The sequence below is a fragment of the Leopardus geoffroyi genome, chromosome A3, assembly GCF_018350155.1.
Source record: "Leopardus geoffroyi isolate Oge1 chromosome A3, O.geoffroyi_Oge1_pat1.0, whole genome shotgun sequence".
Classification (NCBI taxonomy): domain Eukaryota; kingdom Metazoa; phylum Chordata; class Mammalia; order Carnivora; family Felidae; genus Leopardus; species Leopardus geoffroyi.
The window spans coordinates 15,193,240-15,218,515 of NC_059336.1; the positions used below are offsets into that span (position 1 = coordinate 15,193,240).

Here is a 25,276-nt window from a genome sequence, read left to right on the forward strand (position 1 = left end):
CGTGAGTTCGAGCCCCGCGTCGGGCTCTGGGCTGATGGCTCAGAGCCTGGAGCCTGTTTCCGATTCTGTGTCTCCCTCTCTCTCTGCCCCTCCCCCGTTCATGCTCTGTCTCTCTCTGTCCCAAAAATAAAATAAAACGTTGAAAAAAAAAAAAAAGTAGGTGGTGGAGAATTCCAGTCAAAACGCCACAATAATACAATCTGGTCTTACTTACACTCATTTGCTACTTCCTAAATAACACTTTCCCTCTGTCTCCCTCCCTGCTTAGGGAACATTTCTACGTTTCTGCCCCAGATGTGTTTTCTATGGCAATTTTTTTTTCTCTTTGGTTTAGCCATTATCCCTCAGTGTGTATAGGAAGAAGGATAAACAATAAACTCTGTGTCTGCCTAGTCCACTTGCACGTGTTTTTATATACCTCTTACTATAGCTGTGCTCTGGAACCGCCACTTTGTTATATCAGTTGCACTTGTAGTATCTTGTGGATGTGGATGGTGATAGATCCAGATTTTTGTGGTGGGGAGAATAGTATAACTCAAAAGCTTTCATCCAACTCCTTTTACCATTGGTGCCCAGCAATCTGTCTTGGGCATCTATTTCTTTTCTCACCAAGATAACACTGCCCTCTTTCCTCAAAAAATTCTTAGTCTTGGGGCACCTGGGTGGCTCAGTTACTTAAGCAACCAACTCTTGATTTAGGCTCAGGTCATGAACATGCAGTTTGTAGATCTGGGCCCCATGCCAGGCTCCACACTGACAATGCGGGGTTTGCTTGGGATTCTCTCTCTCTTGGTCTATCTCTCTGTCTCTCTCTCAAAACAAATAAATAAACTTAAAAAATTCTTAGTCTTGACTTTAGTTATTCATATCCATATGCCTTCTTTTTACTTGTCCAGCATTTCCAGGATTTGGTTAGCAGAAGAAGCAAACAGGCTGGGGGAATATGTTATTTTGTCTGAAAGACTGTCTATCTGGGACACCCAGCTTCGTGACTTGCAAAAGGAAAATCTCAAAACTTCCACTTATGTGAACCAGTCAGGTTAGCCTAGTTCCTATTATTTCAGAGTGCACAGCATGTCTCCAACAGCTTATTTGGCTTAAGAATAATTTGTAATTCCCAGGTCTTCACCAAAATTGAAACATGCCAGAATTTGGGCTTCACCTGTTCAGAGTAAACTCTCTTTGGATGAAGGCCTAATTTTGAAGTAATCAGAGCTCTTGCAGAAAATGGTCTCAATTTTGGGGATTAATTTTATTATTTTTAAGACTGAGAAAAGACCAGGCTTGCATGTCTGGTTACAGGATCTCACTGGTTTATAATGTCTCTGATGTTGGCCCTAGCTACTAATAGTCCAGGATGCATTCTCAGGTAAGGGATTGGACTTGGTCAATAAGAGGGACAGGGAAGGTATGCAGGACAGGGATGTTTGGATAAATTCAGAGATAAGATGGTCAAGCTGAGTGTCCTACAGCTGGGAAGATCATGCCCATGTCGAACCTTGTGGCATTATATTCAGACACTTGGCAGCTAGTGTCTGGGTGATTATTTTCTTGGTAGTAAAACACAGTCATTGATTGAAATTGAGTTATTTTGCCAGAATGACTAAGAACAGCCAAGTCAAATTTCAATGACTGAGATACAAAACAGTGTCTAAATAACTACTTATTAATAGGGATCAAGTCAGGAGGCTAGTTAAGCTAACTGGGGCTCCTGACTTGGTGTACATGAATCAGGAAGTGTCACAAAGAAACATTTGTCATGAGTGCAAGGACACGTATTTCATGTGAATGTGAGGCTCAGGGCTCATTCTGCTCATTTTGGTTTCATGGGCAAAAAGGAGCACAAGTTAGGTACTTTGGTTCTACTAACTAGTTCAACCTGAGAAGGGAGGTGATATAAACCTCTACAGATCTGGTTTGTCACACCTGAAACATTGTGTGCATGTATAAGAAATGGTTCAATGGGGAGAGGGCAGCTAAGGATGGAACCAGCTGACATTCAACTCTGGATAAGGTGGGGGAGAGACATTTCAGAGAGCAGGGAAAACTGACACAAAGTTGCTTTCATTTTAATGGTCATACAGTTATTTCTCAAGAAAGATAAAACTAAAGTCAGGAAAATAGCAAACAGATGGAAGTTTCCAGGATTATGGAAATATTACAAAGATCTTAAAATTGGTTTGAATTTTCTTACAGCTGTGTTTCAGAATGATGTATCAACTCTTGACTTTTTTTACTTGGTTTCCCTGTTTAAGCAAAAACAAACAAACAAACGAACAAACAACAAAAACAATAAAAATCTGTGTTATAGGTTTTGAAAAGTCTCCCTCGATTAATTTAAGTCATTTTTATCCCAGGGGAAGTCCTGAGGATGCCATATCTTTCAATGTCCCCCCTGTTCCATTGATTGATCTCTTACGCTTTCATTCCCTTAAAACTTAGTCATTGTCTACTATGTGCCAGGCATTGCAAAAATTCAGTAGGAATATTAAATAAATAAAACAAAATTTCCGTTTTTGAGTTACACCCAAGGTTACTTTCCAACTCACTCTCCCAGAAATCAGCCATACCATAGCCTTGTTAACCTCCATAGACCTTCTTCTAGTTCCAATGACTGGGGAATGGTCGAATTTGGGCTGAGAGCTTAGTTGTATAAAACAAGATATTGTTATGGAGAGATCACAGGTCTAGGATCACAAGGATTGGGTTTGGGTGAACCTGTGCATGTAAAATGGTCAAGCTGTAGGTGACCATCAAATCTGGTTAGAAACCTTCGTATGTCATTTAATGTGAACTTGGGCCAGTTAGTTACCTCTACTGGAGTTGGTTTCTTAATCTGCCACTTTAATGATACAAATCTACCTTAGGGTGATTTTAATTTTAAATTGTATCAATACATGTAAATTGCTTAGGGCAGCGCCTGGCACACGGTAATTATCTGATAACTGGTGACTACTGTTTTTCCTCTGGACTTTTGATTCCCTAACTGAAAAATGACAAATGATCCTGAGATCCAACCCAACTATTAAGCTTTTTGGTTAGGACAATCCTCCCTCTTCCCATCCCAACCAGGGATCCTAGGATCTCAGAGCCTCTCCTTTTCCTCTCCCCCCAGGACCAAGGGCAAGATGGGACTCCTTACTTTATTCTGTATTCTTCAACACAGGCTATGTCACATTCTAATTTAAGCTTGTAGTTGTTAAGGTTGCCATTACAGCCAGTGAAGATAAAACTTTCACATCTTTTGGAGGTTTGGTTGTAGAAAAATCTAAAGTGAATTTCAAAACAGCTGCCAGGATTCATATCCATTTTGCAGGGATCTGCATGAGAGGTTCCCATTGAGTTAGGGGGAATTAGTTAGGACTCAGCAGGAGATCTTGCCTTCCAGGGCCCTTAAAAATTCCTCATGTTAGTTTGGAAATGGGTGGTAAGTGATTGAGTGACTTGACCAAGAGCCCACATTTGCTAAGTGGCTGGGCCAGAGTTTGGGGTGTCTGACTTGCAGGATAGACTCGGCCCCCTTCCCATGCTCCAGAAGCACAAAGCCTGTACTCATTATCTGTGGAAGAAAGCTTCATTATCTTTCACATCTACATTGTGAGCTTATTAAAACAGGGGCCATGTGTTCAAGTGTTCTCTATGCACTGGGAGCCAAGATATTGAAAATGCCTGTTTTCTCAGTATCCAACCCCCCTTTATTCTCATCTCAATATGTACCCTTGAATGGTCTGAGATCTTTGAAATTTGTCATAAAACCCCTAATTCAAAATACTTCTGGTCCTTTGGACACCCTACAAAAGACAGCCCTATCTGGAAGGGTGTTATTTGCATCATAGTTTTTCTTTTTCTCACCAGACATCCATAAGACCCCTAGATTAAGCAATTCCCAGAGTCAAAGGACTAAGAATCTATGGGTAATAACACAAAAGGAGAACCTTCATGGACCAGCTGTATATCACATTTTCTTTTTTACCACTTTGTCCCTCATTCATAATTGGTCTTTGGATTTATTTTCTGCTTCAGGCTCATGCCTTTGAGGTCTCCACATATCATTTCAGCAAGTCTAGCAACACCACCCATTAATGGGGTAGTCAGCAAGAAGAAGATGAAGAGACCTAGAAGAAATCCCAACTCAGCAGGCTTCATGATGCAGCAGGCAGAAAGCAGGAGAGTCTTAGTGTCAACTGATGTTATATTTTGGCCTTGATACTTGAGAGGGCTGAACCCGCTTACCCCAAGGGCCAGGACTGGGCATTACTAGGTGTTGAGTTGAACAGTGAATGCTTGGGTACCCAGCCATGAAGCTGAAGGCCCCAAGCTGATTAGACCCCTGATAGTGAGTCCCATGTTCATCTAGAAACTATAGAAACTAAAGCTTCAGAGCTGCTAACATAAGTTTAATCATGGAGAATAGAATAATTAGGGCAAAAATTAAAAAAGGCTTGCTTCCTTTCTTCTCTTCAGCCTTCCACAATAAGGAAGAGACTGATCCCGGTGAAACAGGAAGAATGTAATAAAAACAATAATAGTAATGATAGTAACTAACCCCTATGGTACTTCCTATATGCTAGGCTCGCTCTATCTATCTATCTATCTACCTACACAAAATCATTAAATTTCAAAAAAATCACAGGCACCCTGTGAGTTTCATGCAATTATTACCATCATAGATGAAGAAATTGAGGCCGAGGTTAAGTTATATGTGTAAGGTCACCCATCGATTATGTAAGTGGAATCAAAATTTGAACTCACTATACCTAGGAATATGGGACAAATTTATTTTTTCTTAGTTTTGTTTTCTTGTAAGACTTTTGAAATTTTGACTTTCACATTTATACTCTTCTTTATCCATTTCAAATTAATTTTCATGAGTGGTGTAAGATAGGGGTCCAATTTCATTGTTTTGTACGTGAACATGTAGTTTTTCCAGCATCATTTATTAAAGTGACTATCCTTTTCCCATTGTGTATTCTTGGTTCCCTCGTGAAATACTGGCTAACCATATATGCATGGGTTTATTTTTGGGCTTTTGGTTCTGTTTCATTGGTCTATGGGTCTGTTTCTTTTTAAATGTTTATTTTATTTTTGAGAGAGATAGAGAGCAAGCAGGGGAGGAGCAGAGAGAGAGGGAGACAGAGGATCCGAAGTGGGTTCTGCGCTGACAGCAGAGAGCCTGATGTAGGGCTTGAACTCATGAACTGGGAGATCATGACCTGAGCTTAAGTCAAACGCTTAACTGACTGAGCCAGGCACCCTGTGGGTCTGTTTTTATGCAAATACAATAATGTTTTGATTACTGTAGCTTAAAATTTTTTTTTTAATGTTTATTTATTTTTAAATAAAGAGAGAGAGACAGAGTGTGAGCAGGGGAGGGGCAGAGAGACCGGGAGACACAGAATCCGAAGCAGGCTACAGGCTCTGAGCTCTCAGCACAGAGCCCTACAGGGGACTGAAACCCATGAACCCGAGATCATGACCTGAGACAAAGCTGGACACTTAACTGACTGAGCCACTCAGGGACCCCTGATTACTATAGCTTTTTAAAAAAGTTAATTTATTTATTTTGAGAGAGAGAGAGAGAGAGAGAGAGAGCGAGTGAGCAAGCAGTGGAGAAGCAGAGATAGAATTCCAAGCAGGTTCTGTGCTGTCAGTGCACAGAGCCCAACATGGGGCTTGATCTCACGGACTATGAGATCATGACCTGAGCTGAAATCAACAGCCAGACACTTAACCAACTGAGCCACCCAGGCACCCTGGATTATTGTAGCTTTTAAATGTAGTTTGAAATGTAGTTTGAAAGCCTCGAGCTTTGTTTATCTTTCTCAAGTTACTTTGGCTATTTGGGGTCTTTTGTGGTCCATACAAATTTTAGGATTGTTTTTTCTATTATGCCTTTGGAATTTTGATAGGGATTGCATGGAATCTATAAATCCCTTTGGTTAGTATAAGGGAAAAATACACTCCTCCTGTGTGTCCTTTACTCTCCTGACTGTACAATAACACTGCCTCACTTCTGAGACCAGGTGTGAGTGTGTGTGTGTGTGTGTGTGTGTGTGTGTGTGTGTGTTTCCACACATCAAGCAATTCTGTAACACCAGCTGGGTGCCCTACAATTTAACTAAATTCTCACACTATTTACCTGGAAATATCATCAGATCCCACAGATAAGGGGTCAGTCTGACAAGACCGCACTCCTCTACTCACATCAGATACCAAGGGCAAGTCCAGGTTATTAAGGGTACTTCTGATACTTCTGACCAACCAGTTATAAATTGGACGTTCCCATGATCCCTTCCTTGGGTTTGAGCAATTTGCTAGAGCAGTTCTCAAAATTCAGGGAAAACAGTTTACTTACTATGCTACTGATTTATTATAAAAGGCTACAACAGGTTTTGTGGAGCGTGAAACCTGTATAATTTTGGGACCTTATTTTAGAAAAAGAATGCAATGGGGGCGCCTGGGTGGCTCAGTCAGTTGAGCTTCCAACTTTGGCTCAGGTCATGATCTCGCGATTCGTGAGTTCGAGCCCTGTGTTGGCTCTGTGCTGGCAGCTCAGAGCTTGGAGCCTGCTTCTGATTCTGTGTCTTCCTCTCTCTGTCTGCCCCTCCCCTGCTTGTGCTCTGTCTCTCTCTGTCTCTCAAAAAATAAAATAAAATGTTAAAAAAATTAAAAAAAAGAAAGATAATGCAATGGAACAATGCAAAACTACAGATAAAAAATTAGGTAGGTAAGTGAATATGTATTTGGAATGAAAAAAGAAATTACAAAAAAATCACATGTTTCCAAAAGCTTATAAATATATCAAACATCATGAATCCTAGAAAAATAACATTTCATTACCATTATTTAAAATATCTTTATAATATCCTTTTCCTATATTTTGTGGCTGATTATTCTTTGATCACCTTTTATTATGACAGTGATTTTGTAATATCTTATTTCTACAGGGAGAACAGAAAGATAATTCAGTCTTTTCTCTAGCATGGTTGATCAAAAATTTAAAGTTATAGTCCTGGAGAGCTAATACACAGCATAGTGGTTATAGTCAACAATACTGTATTATAATCTTCAAAGTTGCTAAGAGACTAGATTGTAATCATTCTCACCACAAAAAAGAAATAACAATTATGTGACTTGATAGAGGTGTTAGCTAATGCTACAGTGGTAATTATATTGTAATATATAAATTTATCAAATCAACAGGTTGTATACCTTAAATGTACACAATGTCACATCTCAATTATATCTCAATAAAAAAATAAGTTACCGATTATTTGGGAAAAATCCTTTCCAGATTGATAACACTGGCAAAGCCACATCTGTAACTTTCTTCATAGTTTCTGGTTCAGGTGGTGCTACGTGCCTGGGGCAAGCCCTTGGAGAATTCTAGCTCTTTGATCTGGATCTAATGGACTCTCATTGCAGCCTAATAGCCACTGATCCAGCTCCACCAAGTCCTCACCACCCTCACTGTGCCTGTCTTGGGTTCATGATATGGCCATGAAACCTTGAACTCTGGCTCCAAGCACGTTGTAGTGCAACATCTTATTGCTACTTCTCCCTGAGGTCAAACATGGGAGCATTTTGACCGATGGGTGCAACCAGGGGCAGATTGTCATTGAGGGTTGTCCAGACATGAACACAGAAGTAACTTAAGATCGCTATTAGGATACACCCCCCCAGCCCACCACCCTTCCATCCCCCATCTTGGGTTGGGACAGTGATGGCTGTCTCTGGGCTTGGACGGTGTTGTTCTTTCCTCTCCTCATCCTGAGAGAAGCAAGTGATGGATCTGGAGCTTAAACTACATGAGTTTCATGATAAATTAGTCTTTTCTGCCAAACTCAAAATCTGTTTGCAAGTCAGATTTTGTTGGGGAGAATGACCTCAAATTTATTGCTTCTCAATGCCTTCCTAAAAGTGGACTAAGAAAAACAATATTGTGGAGGCCGGTGGGGGAAAAAGAGGATAATTAGTGCCTTTTTTCTTCTGAGTTCTTGAAACACATCCATGGATTATACCATGTAGGGCCTCCAAAGAGCTGTTGTCACTGAATTGTGTGTTGTTGGCTTATGCTTAAAAACCCTTAGAGAAATAGCCCCAGAAAACTTCCTGGAATCTAACTTGAGGTCATCATGGAGAGTGTTGTCCATCTTACTGCACAGTCTTTCCTCTTTGAGAACATGTGGAAGAGCTTGTCTCTTTTGCTGTTTACTACCATGATTATTTCCACTGTTCCTGAGTATCTTTTTGGGCTAAACTTATGCTTACTCTAAAAGTTGTAACTGACTGTGCTGCCCTTGTTGTGTTGTTATTACGAAAGCTTAGAGCTAATTTTATAATATTTATTTTATTTATTTTTTATTTGAGAGAGAGAGAGAGAGAGAGCGAGGATGGGTTAAGGAGAGGAGCAAAGGTAGAGAATCTTAAGCAGGCTTTATTCTCAGTGTAGAGCCCAACACAGGGCTCCATCCCACGACCCTGGGATCATGACCTGAGCTGAAATCAAGAGTTGGACGCTCAACCAACTGAACTACCTAGTTAGGTAGTTCATAACTACTAGGTGCCCTAGTTATGATATTTCACAGCAAGTGTCTGTGATCCTTGTAGCATGTATTTGCTGTGCTAATCTTCTGCATAGTTTTACCATACTTTATTATTTTTATATCTTCTTTCCTCTGTCTTACTTAGATAGGCTAAATTTATTTATTTATTTGAATGCTATGTATTATGAATCCTGGTAAGCTGCCTTAAATCCTTCAAAACAAGGTTGAATGTCAATAAATAAAACCGTAAATTGATTTGAACCCAGGTCTTCACATTAACTTAAATTATTTTTTCTAGGACATCATGCTGCTTTGAAGGTGGATAGGAGGGGATGGGACTCTGGGGACATAAGATTCCCCTTTGTTCATTAGCTACATCCTGTCCTGCCCCAAGGGCTGAGAGGTAGTGAAGTGGGGAAGATGGGAACTAAATGCAAGAGGAACCACCAAAAATCTACGTCCCAACCTAAAAGGATAGTCTTATCTCAGATGAAATTTCTTCCGTGTTGTCCTGATAAAATCAAGTAGGAGGTTCGTCTGAACCCTTCTGGGTGCTTTACTCACTGCTCCAGATGGTTAGACTGAATGGCATAGTAGAGCAGGACTGAGACCCCTGGAGGGGCTACATTCTTGCCCTAGCCTTTACCATGAAGGAGTGTTAGAATATTGCGAGGCTAGACTCTAGGTCAGGAATTCCTAATGCACTAGGGAGGTATTCTTTCCTGTAATCAGAACCCACAGTTTCGCTCTCAGTTTAGGAAGGAATGCCTAATGACAAAAGGCTGATGGAATGTAGCATCTATCTCTGACTTCTCTGAGTGGATGGTTTTCTGGAAAGCGGCCCAAGGGAGTAAGTAACTAGGTACTTTGTGTATGAAAAGCTTAATAAAACTGACTCCAGTTGATGGTGAGAGTGGACATACCAATAGTGCAGACAAATCCCCCTGAGTCAGGAAGTGTGTGCCTGGCAGGGGGACCACCATGAAGCTAATGCTATCAGAGCTTCATGGAATCCTAACTGCTTCCCGGGCCACTGCTCCCGATACTTCAGAGTTCCCGGGTTAAGTCTTGAAAGCTTGGCTATGAGAGAAGAGGTGGGACTCTAAAACTTGGTTGCATGAGTACATGCTGCAGGTGAAGGAGTTCTGCATACTTGAGTATGGACACTAGGTTACAAGGGGTCTGAAAGCAAGAGAAGTGTACCGCATGCTTCTGCATCAGTACAGCCCATTAAACCCATGGGGACAAAGCAAGACCCAAGATACTGCGCTTTGACTCTACCAATGCCACTTTCTTTTTATGTGGCCTCGAACATATCCTCCCTTTCTCTATCAGTTATTCTAACTTTAATTTTTTTTAATGTTTGCTTATTTTTGAGAGAGAGGGAGACAGAGCATGAATAGGGGAGGGGCAGAGAGAGTGGGAGATACAGAATCTGAAGCAGGCTCCAGGCTCTGAGCAGTTAGCACAGAGCCCAATGTGGGGCTCAAACCCACGAACCCTGAGATCATGACCTGAGCCGAAGTCGGACGCTTAACCGACTGAGCCACCCAGGTGCCCCTAACTTTAAAATGCAGAGATTAGACCAAATAATTGCACAGATCCTTCTGGTTCTAAGGTTGTGGGAAGAAGGAATGTGAATTGTGTCTGTCCAACCAGGAGTTTGAGGGTAAAAAAGGGAAACAGATCTGAGGTGGTAGGTAATAAAAGCAACATATGGTTAAACAACAGTGGGCAACTGGGTGAAGAGAAGTATTTCAGCTGCTTGGCACCGCCATGATGGAGCTGTGGGCCCAGACATGGTAGAACCTGGCCATGAAAAGCTTGATGCCTGTTTGTTGGTTCCATGGACAAAAATGGGGGTGTAAATTTGATATTAGGTGGAATATCAATATCCTTGCAGTCAAGGAGTCTGGGGCCAGCCTCTGGGGTTGGGTTATTATGGCCCTGATTTCCTTCCCAGACCCTGGTACATGCCTCTCCTTTTCTTTTTTTTTTTCAACGTTTATTTATTTTTGGGACAGAGAGAGACAGAGCATGAACGGGGGAGGGGCAGAGAGAGAGGGAGACACAGAATCGGAAACAGGCTCTAGGCTCTGAGCCATCAGCCCAGAGCCTGACGCGGGGCTCGAACTCACGGACCGCGAGATCGTGACCTGGCTGAAGTCGGACGCTTAACCGACTGCGCCACCCAGGCGCCCCTTTGCCTCTCCTTTTCTTTGACAAATCCCAGGGCCCAGGAGTCATGGAGTTGGCTGATAGCAAGTATACAGTGTCTGACCCAAAGTTAGCAATTTAATAAGTCCTAGTTGTTGGGATCTTACTTGTTTTGTTGTGTACTTTTTCTCCTTGAGTCTTTTAGAGCAGGGACCTTTGGGGCTCCAAGTACTCCTCCATCAAAAGAACACCCTCACTCTTTCCTTTCCTTCCTTCCTTGTGCTGAGCCCAAGGCAATTAGACATTTTTCTGAAGTATTTCAGATCATACTTGGAGCTTGACACCCAAGTTGCCAGAAGTTCACAGGGAGACTGTAGTGGCTATAACTATAGCTTTCCTACCGAAAAGGCACGTGAGAGAACTTGTGCGTTCTCAAAGTAGGAACCTCACAAAGCACATGAGTTCAGAGGTCGTGCTGTTAGATTTTAAGAGCCATAGATGAATAAGCCAAAAGGTAAGAGTTTGGTGGGGGATTTACATGAGTGATGGCTTAGAAATAAGGATTTTCTTTGATTTCCAAGTGAACAGAGGTAGCTAGTGTCAATTGTTTGCAAAATTTGGGACAAATGATGACTACAATTCCAAGTCTCTCTTCATATCTCTTCCTATTAAGGCTGCTTGAGTTGTTGTGTTGCTGTCCTTGTAACTCTTGGGACTTCCAAACCTAGGAGCTCATCCTCATATCCTCCATTTACTGTTTGTCCCACCATCTCACCCCTTGTGCCCACCACATGTTATGTGCCTATGGTAAATGAGGGAATTACAAGCAGATACCCCTGGACTCAGGGAGTTTTTAGCATCCGAACTCCAGAAAAACAAACTTGATCTGTTGGGAACAAATCTAGCTCTCAGGAGCATTCGTAGATATGTTCCAAGGATCTTACTGTATCTTGCCACTGTACCCATATTGTATACACTCTGTATGTACACTCAGTATGCATTTCTACCTTAGGGCTGTGCCCCTGGGCTTCTAACCTTTTTCTGTTGTATTCATATGGAAACTGTTATGCCAAGTCACTAGGAGCAGAGCACTCAAGGCTAACTGGGAAAAGATCTAAAGTCATAGCTCCACAGAAATAATTTTGTCCCAATGTCACTGTGACTTCTTTCCGTTCTCTTGGTCAATGCCGATGCAAGATATTTTATTTACTAGCCTAATACTACTTGCTTAAACAGCCCTTCCCACCACTGCTCCAAAAGATTCCCTGGATTTGTCTAATGGAAAGTTTCTGCCCTGAACTCCCTTCTTGGGTGTCCAACTTCCAGGACCAGCTTCTCCGATTGATTGCTGCATTAAAGTTTTCTTTTTTTTTTTTTTTAATAATTTTATTTATTTTTGAGACAGAGAGAGACAGAGCATGAGCAGGGGAGGGGCAGAGAGAGAGGGAGACACAGAATCCGAAGCAGGCTCCAGGCTCTGAGCTATCAGCACAGAGCCCGACGCGGGGCTCGAACTCACAGACTGTGAGATCATGACCTGAGCTGAAGTCGGACGCTCAACGGAATGAGCCACCCAGGCGCCCTCTGCATTAAAGTTTTCTTAAGCAACTCAGCCATACGCATACACTACTATATTTATCATTTGTATCTTGAATCAATGCACAGTTTTCCTAAGGCCTTCAAGTTCCTTTATACCTCTATCATGTAGCATTCTTGTGCTGCAGTCAAACTCCCATTTAAGATCCTTCACTGAAATAATTCCTTGTACTTATCCAGACACTCACTTAGTTCTGGTTGAATTGAAAAAGTTTGTTCCAATAAGGATGTGTAGATGGGACACAAAAGGACTTAGTAAAAGTTCCCATCAGGAGAGTCCCAGATTCCAACAAAGGCGAAATCTCTGATCCCGATTTTTGGCTTCACCACCTTCCCTTTACTCTTCCTTTTGCTCTTTTGGGCTACAATTTTTTTTTTCACTTATTCACCATCTCTACAGAGAATACCTCATTAGGGCTTTGCTTCTTTCACATGACTTAAATGGTGAAATATAAGAGGTACAGACAGTCTTATTCCTTATCCTCCTGCTTCTATCTTCCTAGCTCCCCTCCATCCTGTCCATTGCTTCCAGTATAATGTTCACACTCTTTATACTATCATAGTTTTCTAAAAATTTCAGAGTCATTCAGAAGGGGCTTTTCTCTATTTTGAAATGCAAAGTGCGAATACACTGGATGCGTATGCATTTATAGTAATTAAGTTAACCTCTTTCTTGTTAACCTTATCAAATCCATTATTATTATTATTATTTTAAAAATTTTAATGTTTATTTATTTTTGAGAAAGAGAGACACAGAGCACAAGCAGGGGAGGGGCGGAGAGAGAGACACAGAATCCGAAGCAGACCCCAGGCTCTGAGCTGTCAGCACAGAGCCCAATGTGGGGCTCAAATCCACAAACCATGGGATCATGACCTGAGCCGAAGTCAGGCACTTAACCGACTGAGCCACCCAGGTGCCCCTCAAATCCATTATTATAGATCTACCCTCTTCCAATGGCCTCCCGGTGGACAGACTGTACTCCCTCTGTATTTTCTAGGTCTTTGACTTTGGACTTGATCCTTTTGTTTGCTTTAGTCAAAGAATAATATCAGGCTTGAAATATGCTTGCAGGTTGGATTTCCTCTTTTGAGCTCTGCATTTTGCCACAAGAAGAGTGTTTCTTGAGAAACAATTGGTCCAAGAAGAATGAGAGACACAAGGATCAAAAGTTGACTCTACCCTTGGCCCGGATCTAAGCTCAGTCAAATCCAGTTTAGACTAGTTAGACATCTGTTTTCCTGCTTATGTGTGAGAGAGAAATAAACTTTTGTTGTTGCTGTCACTGAGATTTACTGGTGGGGGATTGTTATGGAACAATGCTGACTAAAACACCCATGCAAAAAATTCTGATGTAAATATTACCTGCTCACATAATATAAAATAGTAGAAGAACATGGGAGATGGAAAATAACTAAAATAAACACACGCATACAATATTAATGACGTTTATATTTATAAACATCCATAGTATAGCAAGGAAGAGAAAATTATGGTCCTCTTTTCTGATCAGAAAGTCATGGCTGATATTTTTGACTTCTTCCTCACACTGTTCATCCACATTCCCTTGCTTTCAGCCAGCAATGCATCAGCTGATTAATGTTGTTGTTTTTCTCACCTGGTAGAATGTTCCAAATCCTCATTTCTTTAAAAAAATTTTTTTTGATGTTTTTATTTATTTTTGAGACAATGCAACAGACAGAGTGCAAGCAGCAGAGGGGCAGACAGAGGGAGACACAGACAGAATCCAAAGCGGGTTCCAGGCTCCAAGCTGTCAGCCCAGAGCCCGATGCGGGTCTCTAACTCACCAACCGTGAGATCATGACCTGAGCCAAAGTCAGACACTTAACCAACTGAGCCCCTTAGGCACCCCCCAAATCCTCATTTCTGAAGCTTGTGAGCTCTTCATGGCTCTGTCTGTATTGGTTGCTGTTATCTTCTACTATGCCAGACCTAGAAAGTTCCTGTGTTCTAGCTCTAATTCCTGCCCCACTGTTGAGTAGCAGTCTTATTTCTCCTTTGTAATGGTGACTGATCACTACAGCCAACAGGGCAACTTCTTTTGATTTGTTCAGTGAAATAAGAAGCACAAAGTGGCCACTTGGCAGTCTTATTCCATAAACTAGGTACGGTTTTTTGACATTTGGTAGAGGAATTCTGCCCTGGGATACTAAAAACCAAAAAAACCACACAAAAACAAACAAAAAAAACCCCAAACTGGTAGAACACAATTGCCATTGTTGGGGACATTCTTGGAGCCTTAGAAGAAAGATCTGTGGTAAGACAGAAGGGGAACTGGGAATCTTGGGTTGATGAGTCTTTGGAGGATTTCTAATCTAGCCTTTCTTAAGGCATGTCCATACCCATCCCCCTCAGTCCGAGGGCCATTTTCAGTTCCAGACTGCAGCATTCCCTGATGAGGTGAAGCACTTTATGCTAACTTCTTCTATAACTGCCCCTGGCAACACACACTCAAGGTATCCACAGCTCGTAGCCTTCTTGCTGAAGTTTTTCCAAGATGTCCCAAGCCTGGATACTTCTGTTATTTCCTTGGCTCACAAAAAGCCTCAGGTCCTATCTTTTTCAGACTCTGGATGGGAAGACATCTCCCATCACCTCTCATCATCTAGACGATAGTCTCTATGCCTTTCAACCTCAGAGGACACACCTCAATCTCTTCTAAGCACTCTTATATGTTCTGCTTGGACAGCAGCAGGGTAGGGGATCTCCTCTTCCTGAAGTTCATCTGCACCCAGCTTGGGGCTGGAATGTCAATGTCTCTTCGGGCAGAAGATTCAACTCACCTGTGAATGGTTGATTCCTCTAAAGCCTCTCATTAGGCAGGGTGGAGGGGAGCACAGCATTCCTTAGTTCTATGACACCTCTTCCAAAAGCATGTTCACGAACCCTCTGTACATTAAAGATCTAACCTTCTCTTGGATGGCTAGAGGTTAAGGGGGCCATTGGACCCACTGTGGCCACTTGTAAATACTTTCATCTTCAGGTATTTCACACTTCTCTTTAGAATGGGTGGGCACTGGTCGATAATTGTCTGTAGTTACAAAGTCTCAGCTAAAATCTATGAGACAAAGGACGAAGTTCCATTTCACAGCCTGTCATAAGTACATTTGTTTCACACCAGGGATCTATCATAATCTACATAACTAGTCTCCTATTGTTGAAAATTAAAGTTGATTCAAATATTTTACATTTATAGGTAATATTGATGACTATCTATCCACACCACTTTTAGTAACAGTTTTCACTTGGTTTGATGGCTGTGGGCCTTCCAGTCCAACACTCATCTAATCCTCCAAAAACATGGGCCCATTCCTGTATCACTCCCAATTCCTTCAGTTGGAAAATCCGCAGTGTGGGTGGCTATGAGATAGAAGACCTTCATTTTCCCAATGTCTTCACTGCCGGTCCCTACCTCAGGTTCTTTTCATATTACACTGTTATACTATAGCAGAGTAAAAAGTTCAAATACATGCTTCGACAATTAGCACATATCCTCAAATTTTATTTCCTTACAAGTAATTGGAACTAAACGCTAATACATTAAATGTAAAATAAAAACTTCTATAATAGTAAACCCTTGTAAAATTCTCTGACATCATGATCTTTATTTTCCCCTTTATTATTTAGACATTAGCTCCATATAACTCAAAGCAATGTTTCCAATAGAACTTTCCGCCGTGTTGGAAATGTTCTGTTTGCATTGTTCAATACAGTAGCTACAAGCGAAGGATGGTTATTGAGCACTTGAAATGTGATTAGTGAGACTAGGGAGCTGATAGAATATTTCATTTTACTGAGTTGTAATTAATATAAATTTATATATATATATTAAAATTTTAAATTCATTTTTGAGAGAGAGAGAGAGAGGGAGGGAGAGAGGCAGAGAGACAGGAAAACATAGAATCTAACGCAGGTTCGAGGCTCTGAGCTGTCAGCACAAAGCCCAATGTGGGGCTTGAACTCGTGAACTTCAAGATCATGACCTGAGCCGAAGTTGGATGCTCAACCGACTGAGCCACCGAGGCGCCCCAATATAAATTCACCTTTAAATCGCCTCCTGTGATCAGTGTTCTTGTAAGGGACAGAACAAACTCAGGTCATTCAAACAGTGGTAGCTATAGTTTGAACCAGCCACTCTTAGTGTGAGAAGTCACCTTGAACCACATCAGGTCAGCTGATGGCAGTGAAGGAGCCTGTAGAGTTTTTGAACAATGTTTCCAGCTCAGGGTCAGGGGTCACCAGGGATCAGCTGGATTAGAAAGGGGGAAACAGAAGAGAAGAGTGCAACATGGAATTGTGATAAATTTATCTTGGAATAAGTTCATTTGGATGGGATGTGGTTGCAGGAGTGGTATCGTGGGACTAGGTGACCACAAATTTCCAAGTTGGCACATTCCCATGGGATTTGCAGGGGAAGAAACATCTTCCCTAGTTGCTGGAGGCTTAGGAGAGGAATCAAGATCATCGTTGAATTATCTGGTTCTTCATCACGTGGTTTAATTATATTATCTCTCAGGGATGGAGTACTTTCCGCAACTATGGTTGACTCCGTCTTAGATGTTTCCAAGGTCAGACACATGCCGCTTATCTTCTCTGGGAGCTAATTTATTTGGAACCTAGACAAATTTTTTAAAAACATAGAGTTTCAGATGGAAGATACACTTTGATTCTTTTCTAAAACAAGAATTTTGGATAAAAGAAGGATTGAGAAGACGTGAACAATGATGGTAACCTTCTCCTCAGACTCTCTATCAGGTGCTGTGGTACGTGCTTTACCTCCATCATCTCATTTGGTCTCATGACACTCCTGAAGGTAGGTGTTATTTATAAATGAAGAGACTGAGGCCCCAAGGAGTTGGAAATGCCCAGCTCCCCCAGGCCAGCAGGGACAAAGCTGGACTGAGTCCCAGAGCAGCTAGGACCTAAAGCACTTATATTGCTATATACTAGCTCCACCACTGACCCGTTGGTTAATGCTGTGCGTGTGACTTTATGATCCTCAGTTTCCTTGCCTGTAAACTGGGTATAATGGCTGCTATGGGGACCAAATGAAGTGAAGCATGGCTAAAACATTAGCTCACATTTAAAAAGTTGGAAGCCCTTGGCAACACCCACCAGAGCCCAGATTGTATGGAAGACACTGGCGAGGTATGCCGGGGCTGTTCTGCCCATTTTACCACCATAGGCAGCTGAACACAGCACCTTCTGGGAATAAGGTGAGCATTTTTCTCAGGTCCTCACTGGCACTGCTATCTCCTTCCTCACTTGAGCTTCCCAGCCAACACCAGCTCCTCCAGAGCAGTAGTGGCCAGTCGAGGGGAACGGTTCTCCAGAGGACAGGCTGCAGGATTGGGGAGAGCAAACATTCTGACATGGGGATCTAACAGATACCACAGTTAATGCAATACATCAAAGGGCACAGTCTTAGCTGAGCCTACCAGAAGATAACAGGATGGGGATGTCTATTTCTATAGAAGACACATTCAGGTCTATGGCAGTGTTTTTCTGCTTGTCGAAGGCGAAGTCTTGTCTCTCTGGGCAATGCTTAAGATGAGGCTTGCTACGGCTCATATACCTGTAGCCACACAACCCTGAAACTGCAATAAAAATACTCTATATAGTTGCACCAGCCACCTTCTGTTACCTCTCACCTGGATAGAACCCCTGGGTTCTTATTACAGGCTCAGTATCTTCCCACTGTGCAGGCCGTGGATTATGTGACAATGCGGATGCCCTGAAGGAGAGCCAGGGTGTGGTCAGAGTGCCTAATCATCTACAAGATGCAGAGGAGTTAGCATGGCTGACTCACCAGGGTCTGAACAAGGTGGTATTCATGCACGTAAATTCCTCCACTGGACTCCACTTCTCACCATTTATCAAACTCCTTTGTACAGGGTTAATGAAAGGACCGTATAAGCTGAAATAACCCTTGGAAACTCTGGGGATTTCCGAAGGACTGTTAGAAGACCCTAAGGTCCTCCTCTTTTTCCAGTCTAAAGCAAAATCCACCAAATTATAAATTGTAGCTTTGTTTTGGTGGTGGAGCTACAGAGGGCTCTATTTTGCTCAGCTTTCTTGTAACATTGTAAAATAATAAAGATGATCCCCCCTTTTTTTAAGAGGCAAAATCTGAAACCCATAAAGAGTGGGTTGCTGGCAGCTTCTAACCTTTGCAGACCCTTTGCAACGATCAAGTTCTTCCATTCCACGTGGCTTCATGTAATCCTCGTAAAACCTGACACATGGATGGTCTCTTCATCTCTCACACGAGGAAGCTGATGGTCTCAGAGGTGTGAGGAAACTAAGGCCACACAGAGTGTGAAGGGCTCAGCTTGACATCCTGCCTGGGACATCATTAACCCTCAGGCTGGCAGAACCTGATCCTTGGCAATGGCTCAGATGTGAGGGCCCTGTGTTCCCCTGGGGCCATGACTCTGCCTCCTTCTGTTGCTCTGTGAGGTAGAACTCACCCTGGACCACATCCCGCTCCAGGGAATGAGAGCATAAACGGTGGTGGTGTGTGTGCGGGGAGTAATGGAGAAGGGTGAAACTGGGATGACAAAAGGCTATTCTGACATTGCAGGAATATTGGAGAGGCTAGAGGAGGAAAACTGGAAAAGGCTATGCTGGGAATCTCAGGCCAAACCCCCATACTTACAAAATGCTCTGAGAAACATGCCTCAGTTACCAGCCATGATGTTTCTTATGTTCCTGTGTTTGGTTCTGTAGAAGAAAAATATTTTCAAATATTCTCTGGTTAAGTTTTGTTCTTAGAAATGTAGGTATTTAGGGGTGCCTCGGTGGCTCAGCCAGTTACATGTCTGACTCTTGGTTTTAGCTCAGGTCGTGATCTCCTGGTTCGTGAGTTCGAACACTGGGTTGGGCTCCATGCTGGCAGTGGACTCAGCTTGGGATTCTCTCTCTCCTTTTCTCTCTGCTTCTCTCTCTCTCTCTCTTAAAATAAATAAATGAACTTTAAAAAAATTAAAAAAAGAAATATAGTTATTTAATTTTTCCATTACTTCCACCATTAAAACTAGACCATAAAGCTAAATTTTCCTGCCATAGAGAAAGCAGAACCTCAAAGAACCAAGGGACAACAAAAAGTCTTACTTATGCTTCTGCATTCCACTTTAGAGCCTGGAAACATGTGAAGTTTCACTGCAAAGGCCCACCTCTTAAGAAAGAAGTGGTTGCCTAATTGCAAAATTTACTGAGTAATTAATCTGTCATGAGTAACGTTTTCAGAGCTTGCATGGGTTATCTAATTTAATCTCGGTCTTGTTCCAGTCTTAAAGATGAGGAAGCTGATGCCCGGAGAGAGGTTGATTAAGTTGTCTGAGATCACTCAGCTAAGAGGTGATAGAGCCAGGATTTGGGTCTGGGTATCTGGCTCTGGGCCCCTACTTCATCACTCTGTTCCTTGTGTCCTATGTTGGGTATTGTGCTCAGGGCAGGGAATACAGCAGTAAACAAGACAGCTTAGAAGGTCACTGGTTGAGTCTCTTGCCTTGTGGGTCTTTATAGCAATCTCGTAAGGCTGAATTAAAGAGTCCTTATCTCATGCATGAGAAAAACAAAGACAAACATAGGAAAGGCAAACATGTCTTGCTCAAGGTCATAGAAAGACATAGTTGGAAGATAGAATTAGAAAACCAGATGTCTCATAGCTCTTTAATGCCCTTTCTCTGCTCTGGAAGCACTTCCATTCAGCAGACTTGGGGCCAGTGTTAATGCCTCAGCAAATAACCAAAGTTTTGCTCAGGCTGGAGGATGTGCAGTGCCCAGGAACACTGGGAGCCAAAGGTTGGTGTTGGATGAAAGAGGGAAAGCAAAACCAGAAAAAACAGATTGACTTTGAGATTTGGGTGAGACTTGCAGATATAATGTCCCAGGCTTCTGGATAAAAGTGGATTATGGGACAAGGCAGGGTCTGTGGATGGGTTTTTGGGTGAGTTCAGAGAGGCATATTCAGAGATTCACAGATGTGGTGATGCGGAGACAAGTTTGGGAGTGGAGGAAGCCTCTTTTTGTCAGGACATTTAAGGAAATTATTGTTGGTAAAGAGAAAGTGAATGTTCAAAAAATAGTTCCACTGTAGGGGCTGGTAAGAGACTCTTCTGTTGAATTCCCAAATGGCAGCTGGATCAGAACTGGGAATGAGAATCCCCTTACCTGTCATGGTTTATATTTATGTTTAGAGTACAGACTATCCCACAGAAGGCAGAACAGCACTGAAATCCTTTATGGCAATCTTCCTGCAATGTACAGAAATGAGTGCAGTTTTCAGGGTCTGATTTGCAGGGTGGCGGTTCCAAGATACTCCCTGGAACACAGAACAGGAAAGAGAAGGGCTTAAAGTAGGCTGGAGTAACATTCAGAACTCCAAAAGCCTAAGGAACTTCCAGGCAATCAGCCACCCTGATCTTTCTCCTGTGGTTATAGGGAAGTGGAATCAGATTTTGTCTGTAGCTCCTGCCTTTCTCTGAGTTCTCAGCAGGGAAAACCAAGAACTCTGGGTATCTGATAGAAGACAGAGGTAGGCAGAACCCTACACCCACTGGTGATTCACCTCCTTGCAGATCAGATATCTTATAGACCCTGGCTGGGTCCGGTTCAAGGGAATGAACAGTGTGTGGTGAGCAAGAGAGGGGTGTGTAGGTGCATTTGCACTGACTCATTGCATAGTCCCAAACAAGTTGTACGAACTTTCATTAACAACATAGTTTATCTCAGGGTTGACCTAACATGTATTATTTGTGTGTAGGAAGAATGAGTGGGAAGGAAGATTTTGGGAAAGGGCAAAGACCACACAGTAAACTGATGATACTGGCATCAGAATGCTAGAACCCAAATCACAAATGAGTTCTGAGGGCGACTTATTTCATGGAGTTGAGGGTGGGCATTTCAGAATGGGGTGCAAAGATTGGCTTTTCTTTCCTCCCAGGTCTCTTCTGATAAGGAAGCCAGAGAACCAGGATGCCCCCACTTTGTACTATTAGAAAAGAATAAGAATCTTCATGCTAACGTCCCATTTCTCCCATCTCTTAGTTCTTGGGTCAAAGTCCAGACCACCTGCACCAGGAGATCCTACTGCAGGGCTCCAATTCACAATCTTCTTTCTGTTCTTGAACTCCATGGCATTAAGAATAGGCACCATAAACCCCTTTATTGAAGCCAGGCCAGGCGTTAATTTTTGTACCTTGTGACTTGCCCTTTCTCGGGGCAAATGTCATAGGTGGAGCATTCTATAAACCCCTGTTGACTTATTCCTTTGCAAGTATTTGCAATTAGAAGGGGATCCATAGGATATCATACCGTCCTGGAAGGAACAAATGATGATGAAGTTGGGGGCTATAATTGTAACAGCAAATGGCACCAGAGAAAAAAGCCAAGGCCCAAGCTATTGACAACTTGGCAGAGACCAGTATGAAGCTCACCCTGGGTCTCCAAGTTATCCCATGGCTCATTAGTTCAGTGCAAGAAATTGGAACTGGCCCCCACTTTGGGCGAGCTTGGGGAATCAATGGAACAGTGTGGGGAAGGAGTCTGTGAGCCAGGGATCTCAGAGAGGCGGATCTTCTCAAGTTTTGCCTCCTTTTCTGGGTATCTGGTCCCAATTTTACTCACAAAGACTTACTAGTCTTTCAGGACCTCTCTTTGTATTTCCTTTCCAATTTTAGTCCTCGAGGGGCCCCTGGGTGTCTCAGTCTGTTAAGCGTCCAACTTTAGCTCAGGTCATGATCTTGTGGCCTGTGAGTTCAAGCCCTGCGTGGGGCTCTGTGCTGACAGCCCAGAGCCTGGAATCTACTTCGCATTCTGTGTCTCCCTCTCTCTCTGCCCCTCCCCAGCTCGTGCTCTGTCTCTCTCACTCTCACAAATAAATAAACATAAGAAAATTAAAAAAAAATTTAGTCCTTTATTCTCCAATTAACTCTACCCTGGATTCCCCCATTCTCTTGCATCTAGTTTAGCCTCCCTCAGTCTTACAAATCTGCGTGCCTGCTCTGAGACCCCTAAAACAGGATCTTCCCTCCCTGTACACCTGAGATAGTACTCACATCCCTCTTCTGAGCCTCAGTATTCTGAGGATGCTCTCTGCATAGAAGGGTGCAGGTATGATGGATAATAGTTCATTTCCCATTTGGCATTGGTCAAAGTCAACATAACATGGTCAGCACTCTTGTCAGGTTGAGCTGGGCAATGGTGGCTGCTGAGATGGACTCTGTACTTTGCCATTGATGACAGTCAGTGGCAATTGTGCAGGTCCCTCTGAATATTTAAAATGTGGAATAGGGGTACCTGGGTGGCTCAGTTGTTGAGTGTCTGACTCTTGATTTTGGCTCAGGTCATGATTTCACCGTTCATGAGTTTAAGCCCTGTGTTGGGCTCTGTGCTGTCAGAGCAGAGCCTGCTTGGGATTCTCTGTCTCTCTCTGTCTCTCTCTGTCTCTGTCTCTCTCTCTCTGTCTCTGTCTCTCTCTCTCTCTCTGTCTCTCTGTCTCTCTCTCTCCCTCTCTCTCTCTGCCCTTCTCCCACCTGTGCTCTGTCTCTCTCTCAAAACAAAGAAATAAACTTAAAAAAATGTGGAATAAAATGTAAGGCTTTCTCTCCTTCCCTCCCAAAACATTCTCCAAGGCAGAGATTATGTAGGTGACAGCTCGAGTTCTACCAATGTAATTTTCCTCTCTGTTTTAATGCTTGAAAAGTTGGCGCATGCATCCGTGAAGGAACTTAGGCAGCAAGAATAACCTGGATGATGAGGCTGATAACATTTGCGGTAGTTAATTCTTATTGAGCATTTACCATGGTCCAGTAAGAGTGCACTCTGTGTGCATGCATTATCTCAGTTTCTCCTCCCAACTGTCCCAAGATCATTGTATCAATTGCAAAGATAAAATCTGAGTCCCAGATACTTTTGTTCAAGACCACTCAGTAAGCACACAGTAGGGATTCAAACCTGGATCTTACTGACAATAACTCTTGCACCTTTGAACATGATACTATATTTTTTTCACAATGCGTATCCTCAGCCCTCAGATCCTCTCATCTCTACAAATGCTGCTTCCCTCCCTGGAGCCCAGACCCAACACGTACTCATAAAATGTTGCTTGGGACTCCCAGACACCCGCTGAGGTGCTACGTGAATCAACAGCAGAAGTTGAAGAAACAGCACAGGCTTCATGCTGCTGGCAGGATGGGTTGGTAAGTCCTGGCTGAGGACTGCTGGGTTTGACCAGGCACAGCTCAAACGAGAAGAGAGAAAGAGAGGGCAACTTAGAGGCATGGTCATTCATTGTGTATTCCAGTGACACATCCAAGTGCCTCCCAACCACACCCACCCCAGGGACAGGTAGTGTTTTCAAATTCACACCCATTTTATCCCCTAATCTTGGACTTGTTATGTCTCTCATCCATCTTGTTGCTGTCCTTTCGCAAAATTTTAACAATTCTTCCCATGTAGAGTTCTGGCATGTCTTTGTTATATTTATTCCTAGAGACTTGGACTTTTAAAATAAAATTGTAAGCAGTATGGCAACTTTTTGGTTATTTCTTTCTGTTTGTTGCTAATGTAGAGAAATGACTTTCGTGTATTGACCTGTTACTAGCTATCTTGCTAAATTCTCCCCCTGTTCATCTTAATTTCTTGGTGTGTTCCTTGCAGTGTTCTGGGTGGTCATCATCTGCAAATGATGACAATTGTATTTTTCTCTTTAAACTTATGCCATTCTTGGGGCGCCTGTGCGGCTCAGTCGGTTAGGCCACCGACTTCAGCTCAGGTCATGATCTCGCAGCTCGTGAGTTCGAGCCCCGCGTCGGGCTCTGTGCTGACAGCTCGGAGCCTGGAGCCTGCTCCGGATTCTGTGTCTCCCTCTCTCTCTGCCCCTAACCCACTCACATTCTGTCTCTGTCTCTCTCAAAAATAAATAAACGTTAAAAAAAATTTTTTTTAAATAAACTTTATGCCATTCTTAATGCCTTCTTGTGCAGACTAGGGCCTCTATACATTATTGTATAGAAGTGAGGATGTGCATGTTCTTGTCTGACACCTGATTTAAAACGAAAGCTTTTTGGGGCATCTGGGTGGCTCTGTCAGTTGAGTGTCCAACTCTTGATTTTGGCTAAGGTCATGATCCCAGGGTTGTGGGGTCGAGCCCTGTGTGGGGCTCCATGCTGCGCATGGAGCCTGCTTAAGATTCTCTCTCTCTCTCTCTCTCTCTCTCTCTGCCCCACTCCCCCACTCCCCCACTTATGCACTTTCTCTCTCTCTCTCTAAAATAAGTAAGTAAGTAAAAATAAAAGCTTCTTGAATTTCCCCTTTTAGGGTAGTATCTGTTTTAGGTTTCTCATAAACATCTTTTATCAGGTCCAGAAAGTTCTCTTTCATTCCTGACAAGAAAATTTTCCTTAATTTATGTGAAGTTATATTTTTGCTTTTTTTTCTGTTAATGTGTTGAATTACATTTCAGATTTTCTAACATTAAACCATTCTTGCATTTCTCCAGTCATCCAATGTGATCATTTTATATTATCATTTTTCATATCATTTGGTTCAGTTTCCAATTTTTACGGGATTTTATATCTATATTCATAAGAGAACTGTGCCTGTAACTTTCCTTTCTCATACTGTCCTTGCTTGGTTTTGTAGTAAGTTTGCACTAACCTCATAGAATGTGCTGAAGAGCAGACTTTATCAAATATGTGGGAAATTTTGTGTAAGATAAAGATAATTAGTTACCTGAATCTTTAATTTCCTTTTTTTTTCTTGCACAAATATACTCACTTGCACTTTGTTGTTTTCATTTAACAATATATCCTGAAAATTACCCTAAGGCAGCTCGTAGCAATTTCTCCCTTTTTACAGCTGTGTTCTACACTACCGTGTACACACAAACTTAGTCATTTGGCCAATATCCTTTCAATGGGCATTTATGTATTTTCCAAGATTTTGCTATTAC

At 42.4% G+C, this 25,276-nt stretch overlaps 3 protein-coding genes across 3 annotated transcripts in view; 1 reads left to right on the top strand and 2 right to left on the bottom strand.

Moving 5' to 3' along the window:
- Positions 1-25,276, top strand: part of WFDC11 (WAP four-disulfide core domain 11) — a 78,652-nt gene that overhangs the window by 32,680 nt on the left and 20,696 nt on the right. The gene's annotated exons all lie outside the window — the stretch shown is intronic.
- On the bottom strand, positions 177-4,246 carry SPINT4 (serine peptidase inhibitor, Kunitz type 4). Its single transcript, XM_045444444.1, has 3 exons — positions 4,032-4,246; positions 3,143-3,320; positions 177-2,246 (listed from the first exon to the last, which is right to left on the bottom strand). Exons 1-3 carry the CDS (start codon positions 4,144-4,146, stop codon positions 2,234-2,236), a joined length of 306 nt encoding a protein of 101 aa, XP_045300400.1. The 5' UTR covers positions 4,147-4,246; the 3' UTR covers positions 177-2,233.
- WFDC13 (WAP four-disulfide core domain 13) lies at positions 16,271-24,058 on the bottom strand. Its single transcript, XM_045444443.1, has 4 exons — positions 23,415-24,058; positions 20,494-20,644; positions 18,977-19,041; positions 16,271-16,934 (listed from the first exon to the last, which is right to left on the bottom strand). The coding sequence occupies exons 1-3, from the start codon at positions 23,608-23,610 to the stop codon at positions 18,999-19,001; spliced, it is 390 nt and encodes a 129-aa protein (XP_045300399.1). The 5' UTR covers positions 23,611-24,058; the 3' UTR covers positions 16,271-16,934; positions 18,977-18,998.